At 43.3% G+C, this 14,734-nt stretch overlaps 1 protein-coding gene across 1 annotated transcript in view; it reads right to left on the bottom strand.

Moving 5' to 3' along the window:
* The window catches only part of LOC106579633 (poliovirus receptor), a 59,976-nt gene extending 46,070 nt beyond the window's left edge, over positions 1-13,906 (bottom strand). Inside the window, exon 1 of the mRNA XM_045702144.1 lies at positions 13,489-13,906. Within this exon, the coding sequence (XP_045558100.1) occupies positions 13,489-13,573 (85 nt within the window). The 5' untranslated portion in view covers positions 13,574-13,906. The remainder of the gene's footprint in view (positions 1-13,488) is intronic.
* Between the last annotated feature and the right edge of the window lie 828 nt (positions 13,907-14,734).

Genomic DNA, 14,734 nt, shown 5'->3' with positions numbered 1-14,734 from the left:
GAAGTGTGAATCTAAGTCTCATTATTATGCTTCAGTCTCTAGAATGAGCTCCAACTCTAGATCTCTGCCTTGTAAAGGCCAGTTCATACTCTAGTTACAACATTTGGCACTTTGGCAGTAGTATGAAATCAGATTTAGTCCTAAGAGAGGACTTGAGAAAGTGTCAATCTTAGAATACTGAAATGGAACTGAACTAATTCATTGATGACATTGACAGAACACTAAAACGACTCAACGAACGCAGGAAGCCATTAGCCAAGTCATTAGTCATGTTTAGATTGACAGAACTGTTCAGCGTCTGTTCACATCCTGCCAGCCACCAAACCCCCTCCATATATACCTTCATTCATCCATCACTCCCTGTGCATGTAAATAAATATAGGCAGAGTAGGAAACAGACAGAGAGAGAGAGAGAGAGAGAGAGAAAGTAGGCCAGAAATGGAGCGAAATAAGAGAACAAGAGGGGAAGACAGAAAGCGAGAGGAAAGAAGAGTTGAGCTGGGAACAGGAAGGAAGAAGACAGTGGTTTTGAGGGTAGAGATGGAGTCAGCTAGAAGGAATGAGGGGGGAGAGATGGCAAGGAAGAGAGGGAGCGAGGGAGGGAGCGTGGAAGGGACCTGACTGGTGCAGGGAAGAAAGCCAAAAGATTGAGGAAAAGGGAGGACGGCAGAGAGGAGGGTTACAGCTAGGGAAGACATCAATAATCTATGGCGGATAAAGCTATTCCGTGTTGAACGGAGGAGAGAGAGAACGAGAAAACGAGAGCAAGAATGAGAGAGATGCAAAAGTTGGTAGGTGGGGCCTTGGGGACATCTATTTAAAAGAAGAGAAATTAAAAGACGCTTGTGTTCGTTTAGAGAGCAGGGCACCCCCCCCCCCCAAACACTCCCTAGGCAATGTCTATTTAAATGTGGGTTTAAAAATCGGAGAGTGTTACAGCTCTAATCACGGCTGGCTGGCGTCACAGCACATTCCCTCTCTCGCTCTACCTTTCTCCAACGCCCAAAGCCCTCACCCGTCACTCAGCATGAACACGCACTCAAACACACACACCAAGCCCCCCTAGAAGGGCTATTGCACGACAGAGCTGAATTCATGAATCACTGATAGACAAATCAGCTGCGAGCGAGTGAATGTAGGGAGGAGGAGTGAGAAAGGAGAGGGAGGATTGTTTCCTTTAAAGACTAAAAGTGAAGCCGATATCAGGAAATTGCCCCTAGCTGCCTACAAGGTCAGAACACCCAGGAGGGTTCCCAGTGACATGCCTGGCTCTGCATGCACACACACACACACGTGTACTGAACAGCCCGTAAGTAGCCAAGAAAGCCAGTCGACAAGCATGAAGGAGATACACAACACCAACACACATGAACCAAAGTACTGCTACCACCAACTAGCTACTTTCTACACCTGGTCCTCCAACTTCCATTCCCAACTTCTGCCATCATCCAGAAGGCGAGGTCAGTACAGGTGCATCAAAGCTGGGACTGAAAAACTGTTTTTATCTCAAGGCCATCAGACTGTTAAACAGCCATCACTAACATTGAGTGGCTGCTGCCAACATACTGACTTGAAATCATTGGACACCTTAATAAATGGATCACTAGTCACTTTAATAATGTTTACATATCTTGCATTACTCATCTCATATGTATATAGTGTATTCTATACTATCTACTGCATCTTATTCTATACTGCTCTGACATTGCTTGTCCATATATTTAAATATTCTTAAATCCATTCCTTTACTTAGATTTGTGTGTATTCGGTATTTTTTGTGAAATTCTTAGATATTACTTGTTAGATATTGCTGCACTGTCGGAACTAGAAGCACAAGCATTTCGCTACACTCGCATTAACATCTGCTAACCACATTTATGTGACCAATAACATTTTCTTTGAGAGAGAGGCTGACTATTGTTTGGAGCTCCACCTTTCCTCAGGGGAGCTGGGTAGTCAGACAGATCTGTCCATTCACACAGACTGGACAGGAAGGGGGGGGGCTGGCCAGGTAGAGGAGTGGAGGTGGGGGGGATGAGCTGGCAAGGTAGACGGGGGACTCCAAGGTACAGGCTGCTCTGTGATGCTCTAGTGGCCCTGGGGGAGGGAAGGATAAGGAAGGGGAAACCAGGAAAGTTAGGGGAGGGAAGGATAAGGAAGGGGAAACCAGGAAAGTTAGGGGAGGGAAGGATAAGGAAGGGGAAACCAGGAAAGTTAGGGGAGGGAAGGATAAGGAAGGGGAAACCAGGAAAGTTAGGGGAGGGAAGGATAAGGAAGGGGAAACCAGGAAAGTTGGGGGAAGGAAGGATAAGGAAGGGGAAACCAGGAAAGTTAGGGGAGGGAAGGGAGGAACTGGGGAATCCACTAGGAACACAATGACAGGCCTGTTTCAATAACAGTAGTATATAATTTACCCACCAATGCCTGGCTGGCCCACAGTACAACAGTAACTTGATATGAATAGAAGTAACTCACATCAAGGCAAGGCATGGTGCCGTTCTTCCTCAATTCCCCAAACCCAACCTGCTGTAGAACCCAAGCATGGTACATTTAGTGGAAGTGACCTGGCTAGACTTCACATCTGTGTATTGTGCTCTATAGTCCTTGTAACAGCAGTGTCCTGAGAGTGTGATAGGAGTTCTCAGAGGATTGAGTGTGGCCACAGCATCTCTGTGGGACAGGTTAGTCCTGATAAAACCATACCTCTCTCTCTCGCACAACCTCTCTCTCTCGCACAACCTCTCTCCCTCGCACAACCTCTCTCCCTCGCACAACCTCTCTCCCTCGCACAACCTCTCTCCCTCGCACAACCTCTCTCCCTCGCACAACCTCTCTCCCTCAGCAATCTGATTCAGCCCACCATTGAGCCTGAGGTTCTGTGAAAAAAAAGAGCGTGTGTGTGTGTGTGTGTGTGTGTGTGTTGGAGGGATAGCCGAGTGCCATTCTGCAGCCAGGGTGAGGAAGGGAGGAGGGAGAGGGCTTGAGATGATTGTTGGGAAACGTTGTTGTACTGTCGCAGCAACTTAACCTTCAAAAACTGCCTTCTGGGACAGGAGCGGGGGAGGGAGGGAGGGAGGGAAGGAGAAAAAGGAACATTGTTAGGAGGCAGAGAGAGACTGCAATAGAGAGGCAGCAATACACCATGTTGATAGGAAAGGCACCATTACAAAACAGTGAGGGAAAAGAAGCAACAAAGAGAGTAGTTTGTATTGGCAGGCTTAAAGAGAAACTTCAAGGTTGATGTAGGGTGAAACAGACAGAGGGAATAAGACAGAGGGGGAGAGAGGGAGATGAAGGAGAGAGAGCGGAGAAAGAAGGGAACCAAAGACATTGAAATTACAGCAGGAGAAACAAGGGATGAGGGGAAGGAGGGACGGAAGGAGAGGGGGACACGGACTATAAGACAGGCTGAACAGACGGCTCAATTACGGGGACCAAATTACAGAGAGGAGGAAGTTAAGAAGCTACTCAGAGGAAATCAACAGACAGACAGAGAGAGAAGGGAAGATAGCGAGACATGGAGAAGGAGGAAGGAAGATGAGGAGGGATGGAGAGTGTGAGACATGGAGAAAGAAAAGCAGAGAGAAAGAGAGAGAGGCTGGGATAGAGCTACAGGAGGTAGATTGGATTCATTAGTTAGAGGGCTGGCAGAGAGCAGAGGGATAAAGGAATAGGACTGAGTCAGAGACCCCACTGTGGCTGTGTAAGATGGATGAAGCTATAGTGTGTGTGTGTGGGGGGGGGGCTCATTCAACACAAAATTCTATTTAGATGAAGTGCCAAGACTATCTGTAGTAAACAAACACTTTGGCACACCCTGTTGACAAAACCCAGTGAGGGGAACAGGCCAACCTGTCACTCCAGTCTCCTCCTATTCTGCTTTCTACCAGTCCTGGTGGCTGCAATGAATCTCAATGGTGATCATTCAGATAGGCTAGTCTTCTGTAGAAATTCAAGCTGAAAAAGGTCATCATGAGGTTTGCTTTGGGTGGCAGTTGGATAACTACACTATAATTGACAGAGGTTACATCTCAAAATGGCACCTTCTTCCCTATATAGAGCACACTTGACTAGGACCCATAGGGCTCTGGTTAAAATGAGTGCACTATACATGGAGCCATTTGGGATGCACACAGAACAAGGCAAACAGAGTTGGTAAGGTTGATAGCTGTGGGCATCAGTGTGTTGTGACTAATCAGAAATGCAGTCTGCCGGTGGCCATCTTCCCTTTAATGTTTCTGAGATTCAGAAGAACATGGGGAAATAGAAGACAACACACTGTGTAATATCTGTTTTATCTTGAACAATTTAAACATGACTGAATGTTCTGTTCCAGCTCCACTCTTATCTCTGATAAAATGTCCCACACTAAATAAACTCACTGCCTAAATGTCTTCCCTGCCTGTAGCCCAGTAATACGGTATGTCCTCTCTCCTGCTCTAAATAACTACTTCCCACAAATCTAAAAGCATTGGATTGGTGGAGGCATAGGCTAGTGGGAGTTTACACCATATTTCTTTTACCAGTGATTTCCATTTCGAATCAGGGAAGGGAAGTGAACAAGTGTACACTTTGGGAAGAAGGAGAGAACTGGGAGATTCAATTCTTCACCATCAACAGCCCAGAGTAGCATGTGATGATGTGGTTGAGTCTTAGGCGTGTCACCCTAAACAAGGTCCTGTCACAACTCAGTAAATATCCTCCCCCAGCCCTGTCTCTGTCTGTCCAGACAGGCTGGGAAGTGTGAATTTGACACGACCTTCTCAAAGTGAGCTGTACGGAGATGCAGAGAAAAAGGAAACTGGGGGTGTAGAAGTGGAAGAGACAGGTTGTGACGTCACGGAAAACATACAACACATTACGAAAAAACAGAAAGATGTGAAAAAAAGTGGGAGAGAATGGGGGGGGGAGAAAGAGAGATAGTGGTTTGACGGAGCCGTCAGTGCGAAACCTAAATGTTTTCAATAACACATAAGGACACTGCATCCTTCCCTGATCGATACAAGATCAATAACACAAACCACACTCTCCATTTGGACACATTAAGGTGACTGCTAATGACAACGGAAACACGTGTGTGTCTGTAGCTAGGACAATGTCAAGGGCCTCTGTGCTCAGTGCCATACAGATCTGCTGAGCGCACCACAGAGGATTTTACAGATGGAGAGAGACGGGAGAGGGAGAGACAAGAGGAGAGAAAAGTGTGAGGAGAAAGACAGAAGATGTTAAAGAGAGAAAGGTTCGACATAATTGGCCCAACTCCATCAGTGATAGCTAGATCTGTCACTGTTAAAGTGTCAGAGAGAGGGATGATGCTAAACTACAAATGAGCAGATCCTCCCTCCCTCTCTCTCTTTCTCTCTCTCCTCCAAATCCCCTTATCCCTGTGCCAAGTTGCCACTGTGAGGAATTTAAAAGTATGTCATCTCCACTCTGCTCCCCCACTAACGCTGCCCCCTTCATTCCAACTGTACCCACCCCTCTCAGCCCTCTTAACCAGCAGCCTAGTCCTAGTGCCTTGGTTTGTGTCCAGTGGTGTGAAGTACTTAAGAAAAAATACTTGAAAGAACTACTTAAGTAGGTTTTTGGGGTATCTGTACTTTATTTATATTTGTAACTACTTTTACTTCACTACATTCCTTAAGGAAAATATTGTACTTATTACTCCATACATTTTCCCTGACACCCAAAAGTACTCGTTACATTTTGAATGCTTAGCAGGACAGGAAAATAGTCCAATTCATGCACTTATCACCTGAACATCCCTGGTCATCCCTGGTCATCCTTACTGCCTCTGATCTGGCATACTCACTAAATACATGCTTCATGTTGAAATTATTTCTACTTTTGATACTTAAAACCCAAATACTTTTAGACTTTTACTAAAGTAGGATTTTACTGGGCGACTTTCACTTTTGTCATTTTCTATTAAAGGCATCTTTACTTTCACTCAAATATGACAATTGGGTACTTCACTACTGTTTGGGTCACAGTTTCATTGGGCACAGCAGGAGTCTTGGTAAGTGGTACTGTGAAACCGTTGCTGCAGTGTCATGCCATGTCCCATTCAGGGGCTGCTCCTAGACTCAGTCTCTCTCGATGGGGGTTGGACCATTGTAGCTGGGTATCATCTGAGACTGTGTCAAAGAGAATCTCCTACTCCCAACATGACCAGCTAAACACGGATTCTCTAAGGTACTGTGTTGAGTGTAGAGGCAGGCAGGGAGACAGAAACTGGTGTGTGTGCAAATGTGTTTCTGTGACGAAGACATTTTTGATAGAGGGATGGATGATAAGGAGCACTATCAGCATTTCCACTGATTCATACCATATCCAGCCTTGATAACATCTACAGACGGGTTTGTGTGTGTTTTGCTCTAGTTGGAATCCAACCTGAACCCAGTGACCTCAGCAGAACTATGATTTTGTAAACCCTTCCACTCCCATTCCATCTTAATGGCATTTGGCATTCCTTAAAGGGGATGGGGGGGGATTTCTACTTCTCCCTTTGATTGGATGGGATGGCCTCCAATCTGGCAGCCCTGCCAGGTAAAACAAACACTCCCAATGGAGGATCTCTGTAGCGGGGGGGGGGCCTGAGTCATTCATTCATGATCCATCAGTTATTTAACACCCTCTGAAAGATGCTTTGAAAGGATGTGTCAGTTTAATTAATATGTAGAGATAAATGAGGCTATTCTCAGACGACTGTGGTAGACAGGGAGGAACACCACCACATCCTGAAGAAACCACCCGGCAAAAAAGACATCTTGGTCGACCGAGAGCAGTCACACACACAGTCAAAAGTTTTAGAACACCTACTCAAAATGTTCTCTTTATTTTACTATTTTCTAATAATAAAGACATCAAAACTATGAAATGACACATAGAATCATGTAGTAACCAAAAAAGGGTTAAACAAACCAAAATGTATTTTATGTATTTGAGATTCTTCAAAATAGCCACCCTTTGCCTTGATGACAGCTTTGCAAACTCTTGGCATTCTCGCAACCAGATTCATGAGGTAGTCCCATTTTTCAACAGGACAATGACGCAACACACTTGTGTTAGGTCCAGGCTGTGTAAGGGCTATTTTACCAAGAAGAAGAGTGATGGAATGTTGCATGAGATGACCTGGCCTCCACAATCACCCGACCTCAACCAAATTGAGATGGTTTGGGATGAGTCGGACCGCAGAGTGAAGGAAAAGCAGCCAAAAAGTACTCAGCATACGTGGAAACTCCTTCAAGACTGTTGGCGAAGCATTCCAGATGAAGCTGGTTGAGAGAATGCCAAGAGTGTGCAAAGCTGTCAACTAGGAAAAGGGTGGCTATTTAAAGAACCTCAAATATAAAATATATTTTGATTTGTTTAACACTTTTTTGGTTACTACATGATTCCATGGGTTATTTCATAGTGTTGATGTCTTCACTATTATTCTACAATGTAGAAAACAGTAAAAATAAATAAAAACCCTTGAATGAGTAGGTGTTCTAAAACTGTTGACGAGAGAGAGAGGAGAGAAAGACCCTTTCATTCTAAAATGGTTTAAATAAAAAAAATTAAATCCTCAATCTACACACAATACCCCATAATGAAAGAGAGAAAACAGGTTTCGAAATGTTTGCAAATCTATTAAAAATAAAACAGAAATACTTTATTTACATAAGTATTCAGACCCTTTAATGGAACAGGTTCATTTAACTTATAATAGTCTTCATATCGCAAAATCAATGAGATGTGGTTCATAAAAATTATATTTAAATGAAAATGATACAAATCTAAAAGTAACTATTGGCAAGATGTAAAAATTGCCAAAATAAACCAACAAATAAAAACATTGCAGCCTGCAGGTAGAAAATATATATCCTAAAAATCACAGGCTACTTATGGCCTGTCTGCAAGGAACTAGAAACACTGCATCAACTATTAACTTGGCCCTGCCCTCACTCTGGACAGACACAGCTGTAGACTATTTTCACAAGGGGTAAAAAGTATTCAGGTAGGCCTATTTTATGACGTTTCCACCAGAGCAGAGCATGACATTTTTTCCCCCTTTCATGCTGAGTGGTTAACAAAAAAGGGAGAGAGTTGGAAAGATTGTTCAAATAGGCTACATTGAGAAATCATTGTCATTCTCAAATGGATGTAAAAACAGACTTTGTTTACTTGCCGTTTGAGACGAAGAAGATATTTCTTTGAGAAGCTACAGTGATGGTGAGTTAAGACAGAAATGGTAGTGTATCAGATCCTAAAATGGGCACATTTCTAGGCCTACATCTGCATGCAGGCAGGTAGCCTAGGCCTAGTTCTATGCACAATCAGGTGCGTGTCCTTACTCAACATTGACAGGAGCGCGCCGAACAAAAGACAATGAATAAATTGACAACTCATAAACGGAATGAAATAAACCAAAACTTTCTCACAAGTGTAGCCTAGGTAGTGTAGCCTAGGTAGTGTAGCCTAGGTAGTGTAGCCTAGGTAGTGCGCTCTACAAACAATGTGTCCACTCCGATGACAAGACTGTAGTAATAATAATATATATTGAATGCATTAACAGAAATGACCATAACCAAACAAACATTGTAGATGAGAAATGATGGGAATGAATGGTAAATGTACTACTGGTGACAGTGGTGTGCCATCCCCGCAGCGGACTAGTCCACCGAGACGGATATATATATATATTTTTTTTTTACATATGTGCCACTGCTTGTCGAAAAAAGAAATCTTGGTTGACCAACAGCCTATTTACCAAACAATCAACTAAATGGGGTCAGCCCTACACAGCATAGCCTCAGGTTACACACCCTCATTATTACTAGCTAGTGGTGTGTGGACTACTACCGCTCCTGCCTCCCTGTCCAAAAGCAAAACTCACAGTTCAGTGACACAAGAACTGCTGCTGATTGACCAAACTCTCCCTCGCTCTCTATACATCCTCTCTCCCCTTCACTCGCTCTCTCCCCAGAACTATCCATCTTGTCTAATGATGTTTTAAATCAACAACAACCTAGTCTGGCCTTTGATTTAAAGGAAATATGTATAGATAGAGAAAATAACTCTCTCCACATACATTGATTATAGACACACGCATCACTAAGCTCTATGGCTTGACTTACTGTAGTAGGTCTTTTCATTCTATGTGGAATGTAGTTCATTGACGAACTGTTATAAACTGCCATAAAATGAGGATTAAATTAGAATTCCATGGAGGCAGCAGAGTCAGGGCCACAGGTGTTGGGCACCGTCCACACACACTTAATATTACTGTCACAACTATTGGGCTGTAAATTAAAAACACACATTTATGTCTGAATCAACTGAGGTTGACTGGTGATGAGGGCAACTATTGCTCTACGCTCTAAACAGGCCCTGCAGTGTGTGTGTGTGTGCGAGACAGGGCCAGTGATGAAGCCATACTAAAAGCAGCCAAAGCAAGGCTAACGAACACACACACACACACCTGACCTTTTCCCAATCCCCATGGCATTTGCAGCTCTAGAGTGGAGGGGCAAGGACACCTCATTAACATAACACCTGGAGCATACAGACATTCATTGAAAAGTTCACACATTCAAAAAAAGGTTGCTTTTCCAATTTCAAATAAGACTAGTCTATTTCTGCAGTGGTTTTTTCTGCTGTGTTTGTCTGGGAAGAAACATTGATTTAGATAAGAATGTTTCAATTATAGTCTCCCATCCCCCCAAAAAAACACACTCCACATTCTTTTATCCGTGGAATATCACATCTTTCTCTCTCACTCCCTTCTCCCTCCCCCTCTCAGACACCCATAAACAGCATGGCCTTGAGGACAGAGGGAGGGGGAGAGGAGGGAGTGCGTTTGAATAAACCAATAACTAACGTCGCTCAAACAAAAGCGCTGGACAGGAACATGAAAGATGGTAGAAAATAAAAGACCAGAGAACAAGGCCCCCTGTATGTACTGGGTCTGGCAGGCGGGGAGGGAGGGAGGGAGGGAGGGAGGGAGCTCAAGTGGTGGTGGTGGGGAGGACGTGGGGGGGGGTCTGAATTCGTTGTTCATTCAGTCCTATAAACCAACTGACTACCAACCATCAACAGACTGACTCTGAAACACAATCCTCAGCCTGAACTGTCTCTCTAAAGAAGCCACCGGTTCCCAAAGGGCTGAAGAGACCCATCAGGAGGATCTCAAGTGTCTTCACTGCTGGTCACTGCACAAAGTCAATTTGGCCTAATGTCACATTTCTCTCTTCTTCCAACAGCGTGCGACTGTAGCCTGCTCTCCCCTGACCCTGCCAGCCCACCAGTCGCTCTCACACGCACACCAACGCCGTTTACTCAGCCGTAAAGACAACGTAACCAGTCACAGCTGACCCCATAGCCCTATTTCAATATAAACCATCACCATGGCAACGGGGTTCAAGCCCTCCTGACCCACATAGGACCTCCACCTCGTTAGGGGGTATTACAGTGTGGTTTTAGGGCTCAAAGTGGAATCCCATCCATTCTCTCAAGATAACTTCATTTTCTACTACATGTCTTTTATTGATTTTCATACTATAGAAGCCTACCTTAATTCAAAACAAATTAAACTCACTGTTATTACACTGTAAGCTGGGTTATGAGACTATATTAAATTGAAATTGATGAGAACTGAACTAAGCCTACCTTCCTCTACTAAGCTATTGAAACTCTTTTTGGTCATTTCCTTATAAACAAGATTTTCTTGGCTTAGCAAAGAACAGAAGAAAAAAAAAATCAAAAACCATTCTCCCACAAAAACACACAAACAAGGCCTGAACATTGTCGTTTAAGAGGCTCTTTCTGTCAAATCAGTAAAGTGAAGAGGGAGATTTTTACACTTGAACTGGTTAAACCAGCGTTTTCCCTGATAAATATGCAGAAACCTTTTTGTTTGCCACTGGTTTCCTTCCCCCTAAGTGCACTAGATGTTCTGTAAAATGGATTTGGGCTGAAAAGGTCCACGCTATAAATAAATCAGAAGAGAAAATACATTTCTGGGCCAGATGATGATATTATTATTATTATTTTTGTGTTATGTACAACAACGCTCCCGAGTGACACAGCAGTCTAAGGCACTGCATCTCAGTGCTAGAGGCGTCACTACAGACCCTGGTTCGATCCCAGCCTGTATCCCAACCGGCCGTGATTAGGAGTCCCATTGGTCGGCACACAAATGGACCAGCGTCGTACGGGTTAGGGTTTGGCCGGGTTGGGCCGTTATTGTAAAATAAGAATTTGTTCTTAACCGACTTGCCTAGTTAAATAAATAAAATAAAATAAAAATCAACTACAGCAGGCAGTACAATAGGCCTCGGCTAGGCCAGCACCCTCTCTTCCTGTGGCACTAAAGTTTCCTTACAGTGTTGACTTTTTTATCCATGGGAAAGGAAAAAATAAAGAGGTCTGGGTTAAATTGCCACTACAAATAAATGAATATAGAGATTTACATTTGTTTGGGCCAACTTGCCTGATCACTCTGCAAGTTTAAGGCGGGAATCTGCACACCTGAGCGCGAAGCCTACCACACCTGAATAAATTAACCTTCTGAATACAGCAAATACATATAAAGATCAAAAGATGTTGGTAATGTAAGTGTGACGCCAAAAGTGGGCACTGTTGAGAAGTTAAATATAGCCTAAGCGGGAAATTTGTTGAAACAAAACAAATAGGTTAGGCTACTGTCCCCACCTTTTGATGGAGTAGAACTAGCTGATAATCGTACTGTAATCACAGGCAGAACCATGTATTTAGAGAGGTGGGCCAATGCGGTTTCTGCATTTCTTTCCACAAAATATATTTTAGATTTTTTATTTGATTTTTTCCCCAGGGGGTGCTCCTCAGCACCCTCAGCACCCCTACTTCCTCCTATGCATCCAGGTACTTTTTTCCAGTGCTGGAGTTCTAGATGAAATCATGACAAATAAAAAAAAAACACAGCTGTTCATGTTCCCAGGTGATTGATTTTTATTTTTTAATTACCTGGGAACATGAACAGCCAGTTTTCCTTTTCATTAGCCATGTTAGCTCCCCATTGACATTACATGGGTAATATTTTTTTTAAAGACTATAAAACTGAATGTCTAGAATGAGCATTATGATGCATTTACATGACATGACAACATTCTATGGCAGCCAAGTTCTCAAAATCCACCCCAAAAAATTAAATGCAAAATGTGAGTTATTAGTCCACTGTTGATGCAGTCCCAAAATGTTTTGCATGTCAGAAGTAAAGTATTCAAGACATTGGACTTTCAAGATGCAGTGTCACCAGCCACATCATCATGCAGATGCAAAATACATCATATGATGCAAAACAGTCCAATATCTTAAACTTGACTGCTGACATGCAAAACATTTAGAAAAATACCAAAAGATAGTTTGAGTGGATTTTTCCTTTAACATTATATGGTGAATATTTAAACAATACAATGCAACTGTATGTCTAGAATTAGAACAATATTCAAAATTCTCAGTTGGTCTAACTAACTATAAACTGGGTGGTTCGAGCCCTGAATGCTGATTGGCTGAAGGCAGTGGTATATCAGGCTGTATACCACGGGTATGACATGTATTTTTACTGCTCTAATTACGTTGGTAACCAGTTTATAATAGCAATAAAGCACCTCAAGGGTTTGTGGTGTATGGCCAATATACACCGGCTGCCTGCTATGCCGGACGCACGGTCTAGTCGGCATGTAAGGGCTGTATCCAGGCACTCCGCGTTGCGAAATAAGAACAGCCCTTAGCCGTGGTATATTGGACATATACCACACCCCTCGGGCCTTACTGCTTAAATATATGGCTCTGGGTACAGGTGTTTATTTAAAATGCACAGGCCACAAGGACGCTATCAAGTGCGATACTGCAGCCTCAATCACTTTTTGTTGTTGGTGGCAACTAGGCTACACCCTGTTGCTGCACTGTTTACATTAAAAGCTATTTCTAACCCAATGGATGTGTTGTGAACTGGAACTAATCCAGGATGATGTGTCGGATAGAGGAAAGAAAAGGCGCAGGGGGACGTAAGGAATTGAAGGAGAAACGTGGTCCTGGGGAAAGAGGATCAAGGACACGCAACAGCGCTAGGGTTGTATTTGGAACAGAACAAGTGACAATGCACCTGCTGGCACCAGGAAGAACATATACTTCGATTGCCAACTGAGCCACACCTTACGAGCAAAAACACCGCGTAGCCTACTTTACGCCGAAACTCTGGTTACCGAGTGAGATAGTGTCACGGTCAGAAAATAGTCTAGTCAAATTAGTTGAGGGACACAAGTAGACTTTGTTTATTCATAATTTATTTCACGACCGTAAGAATGAAAACGTTAAGACCTAGTGTACACCTGCACGTTGATTGGATCCAAACGGAGTCCTCCCCGGCAGGTGACAACCAAACGATCCGCGGTACGAGTATAGGATAACAACGTAGGCTGCTGTTGAATTTCTAGGGTGGTTTCTGAAATATGTTCTTCTTACCTTGAAAAGTCAGCAACGTGACCACGCTGAGCAGTCCGATCATTTTTGTGAAGTCATGCCAATTTCGAGCATCTTCTCTCGCCATGCTGTCTGTGCTCTGATTTAAATGACTCTTATGTCGTTGATAAAACAACCTCTATCCGTGTCTTTTCCCGGTTTGAACTTTAATCGTGAACTAATCAGAAGTCCGATTTCAAACGTCCTTCACTGACTGAGCGTCTTTCGGAGCCTGTTAAAAATAATACAAATCCTGTCCAATCGATGCCGACAAGAAACTCACAAATGTATATTTGTCCCTTAGCTAAAAAGGTGTTTTGTGGATCGGACTGCGTGCGCTCCACCAACTATTTCCACACTGCGGAGAGACCGGTACTGGGTGTGACGTCATAGACTAGCCCGAAGCAACGTCACAGCTCCTTGAAATCAAACGATATGTGACTGGAGTTTAGAAACTCCCAAAAGGATGAGAATATTGAGGAATTATACTTTTCAAAAGCTTGTGTTATCCAAAACGGAAACCTTGTTGATTTCCAGCACTGACTGGACAACACAGTTAATAGGGGGCACACCTACATTTGTTTAGCCTCAAGGCGAGCTGTCTTGCCTGTATTTTAAAAAAATAAACTAGGCATATTCATCAATGTACCCTCTTCAGTTTTCTACTGTCTTTTTATTGGAAATAAAAACATTTCGATGGAGGATGCTACAAACTTCAAGTTTTCATTTAGAAAAAAAAAAATCTACCCGTAATGTGTAGGCTAATTTATGGGAAAGTACACCCTCCAATATTTTATACTGATTAGGTCAATTGTAATACATGTACCATTCAATTATCGAATTCTAGGCACAGCAGCCCAGCAGTGGTGGAACGAGGCAAATGGATGATGATTGCGCCCTCTGCTGTTTGGCTCTAACGTCCCACAATCATGACATAGCCTACTAAAGGGTCGCAATAAAATAACCACAAACGTTACAATCCAATAACCACTAACATTGATGTCACAATCAAACAACCACTGACGAAGACCAGAGATTACAATCAAATGACGACATTCAGGTGTGATTCTAAAGACCTTGATTAGCTCAATCAGGTGTGTTAAAACAGGGCTGGAACTAAAGCTTGCAGACCCAGATCTGATCTCTAGGTCGGGGTTAGACACCCAGCAATCAAAAAACAACAATTTCTTATTGTCCATCAAAGCAACATTGCAAAACCATATTATCCTCCAGCTTTAAGGCTAATCTG

The sequence above is a fragment of the Salmo salar genome, chromosome ssa02 (assembly GCF_905237065.1).
Source record: "Salmo salar chromosome ssa02, Ssal_v3.1, whole genome shotgun sequence".
NCBI classification, from domain to species: Eukaryota; Metazoa; Chordata; class Actinopteri; order Salmoniformes; family Salmonidae; genus Salmo; species Salmo salar.
The sequence above is the reverse complement of the archived record's forward strand: the minus strand, read 5'-3'. Positions and strand labels throughout refer to the sequence as shown.